Source organism: Austrofundulus limnaeus, unplaced genomic scaffold (assembly GCF_001266775.1).
Source record: "Austrofundulus limnaeus strain Quisiro unplaced genomic scaffold, Austrofundulus_limnaeus-1.0 Scaffold4, whole genome shotgun sequence".
Lineage (NCBI taxonomy): Eukaryota > Metazoa > Chordata > Actinopteri > Cyprinodontiformes > Rivulidae > Austrofundulus > Austrofundulus limnaeus.
The window spans coordinates 863,521-865,172 of record NW_013952406.1 but is presented as its reverse complement, the minus strand read 5'-3'; the positions used below and the strand labels follow the sequence as shown (position 1 = coordinate 865,172).

Below are 1,652 nucleotides of genomic sequence, written 5' to 3'. Positions count from 1 at the left end.
AGCAATTATGCTGAGTCAGGCTTGATTTTTAATAATCTTTTCCTGCTAAATAAATCAAATCAAATCAAATCAAATCAAACCAAAGATCACGTCATGATGACGCCAACAGGACTACATCATCTGCAAACAGTGGAATCCCGAGGCCATTGAACCAGACTCACTCCGCCCCCCTGGATGCACCGAGAATTTCTGTCCYTAAAAGTTACGAACAGATCMGAGGCAGCCCTGGAGGAGTCTGACACCCRGACAARGGWTTATAAAAAACWAAACAAAAAGACTYGATTTCTATGCTGTAGAAGARGTTTTGCTTCTTGTCTGGAGAGCTTTGTGTCATGCAATATTCTGGGTTTGTACAGAAAATAGATGCCTCTGTTGTGTAAAAAGGAGGCAATTAGCAGCAGGGCAGAGTATCAAGTGCTGCCCACAAATATGCCTGCTTTTTAATCAGTTTGGTAAGATCAGGTTATCTGAAAAATGGCAGAACTCAGTCTAATTACTTGGCCAACAGATCAACCGTTTCACTCCTAAAGAAAATCAAATGTTTGCAGCTTTTTTTAACCCCCTTCGAGCAGCAAAAACTAATGATTTTGTTACAGTACATAATGTAAAGCAGAAGCCAGAAATTGTCAAAGGAAAAGAAAAGCAAAGAAAACAAAGGAACAAGGAGGGAGATGGAAACAAACACTGAACCAAGAGACAAAACAAATAATCTGGATGGTTCCACGAGGCTCAGACTGGACACAATGGAGAGACTTGGCAGAAGCAACATGAGTGGAGCTTGTTAAACTCGAATTTAAAAAAAAAGAAAGAAAAGTGAAAAATCTCCATTATCTACCTGTGAGCCCCGCAGCCCTGTTTGATGGAACAAAGGTTCAGCATGATTGAGTAGAGCTCAGATTGTGTCGAGAGCCTCTCGACCAGAAAGGTCAAAGCTGGTAACAGGAGGGACAAGTTCATCATTCGCCTGTCAACAAACACCGAGGGACCACACCAGCCACCTCGGGGGTCTGGAGACGTTAATGGAACCACCAGGAGACTACCCACTCACACGCACACATGGATGCACAGAATCTCATCACGCCTGGCGTGGCAGGTTATTTATCACATCATCTCCGAGGGATAAGCGGAGTGTGTGGAAAACACTGGAAGTCTTACCCTCTGCTCCTGRGTGGCCACAAAGGTCTGGAAGCCAGGGGCCACGCCGAAGCCCAGCTCATGGACAAACGGAGGCTCCGCCTGGCTGTGGATCTGCACCCGCACACCCGCCTCAAACGCTGTGTCCTCTGCAGGGAAGACAAAAACATAAAGACAAAAATAAGGCCAGTTATTTTACCGAAACGTGACTTTTCGACGAACAGTTTGTTTATTTTAGAGGATAAGGAACAGATGCTGATTTTCATGCTGAAAACAACCTTTTAGCAATAACTTTTAGGACTTTAATCTTAAAGCTTTGAGCTTTTGAGATGGTTTGCGTGATAAAAAACACACACTCAGGAGTAAACCATTTGTTGTGACATCAAACACAGGTAGGGGAAAAGCTTGGTGCTGAATCCGCAAGATGAAAGGGCCTTTATCCTTTATTCAGAGCACCTTAACACACACACACACACACACACACACACACACACACACACACACACACACACACACAC

General features: G+C 44.1%; 1 protein-coding gene across 4 annotated transcripts in view; it reads right to left on the bottom strand.

Annotated features, from left to right (window-relative positions):
* Window positions 1-1,652, bottom strand: part of asic2 (acid-sensing (proton-gated) ion channel 2) — a 369,375-nt gene that overhangs the window by 19,702 nt on the left and 348,021 nt on the right. For all 4 annotated transcript variants that reach the window (XR_001311388.1, XM_014022295.1, XM_014022303.1 and 1 more), the window contains one exon: window positions 1,156-1,283. Coding sequence is in view for 3 of the 4 variants with exons in the window: in XM_014022295.1 (XP_013877749.1) it covers window positions 1,156-1,283 (128 nt within the window). In the remaining variant the exon portion in view is untranslated. The remainder of the gene's footprint in view (window positions 1-1,155; window positions 1,284-1,652) is intronic.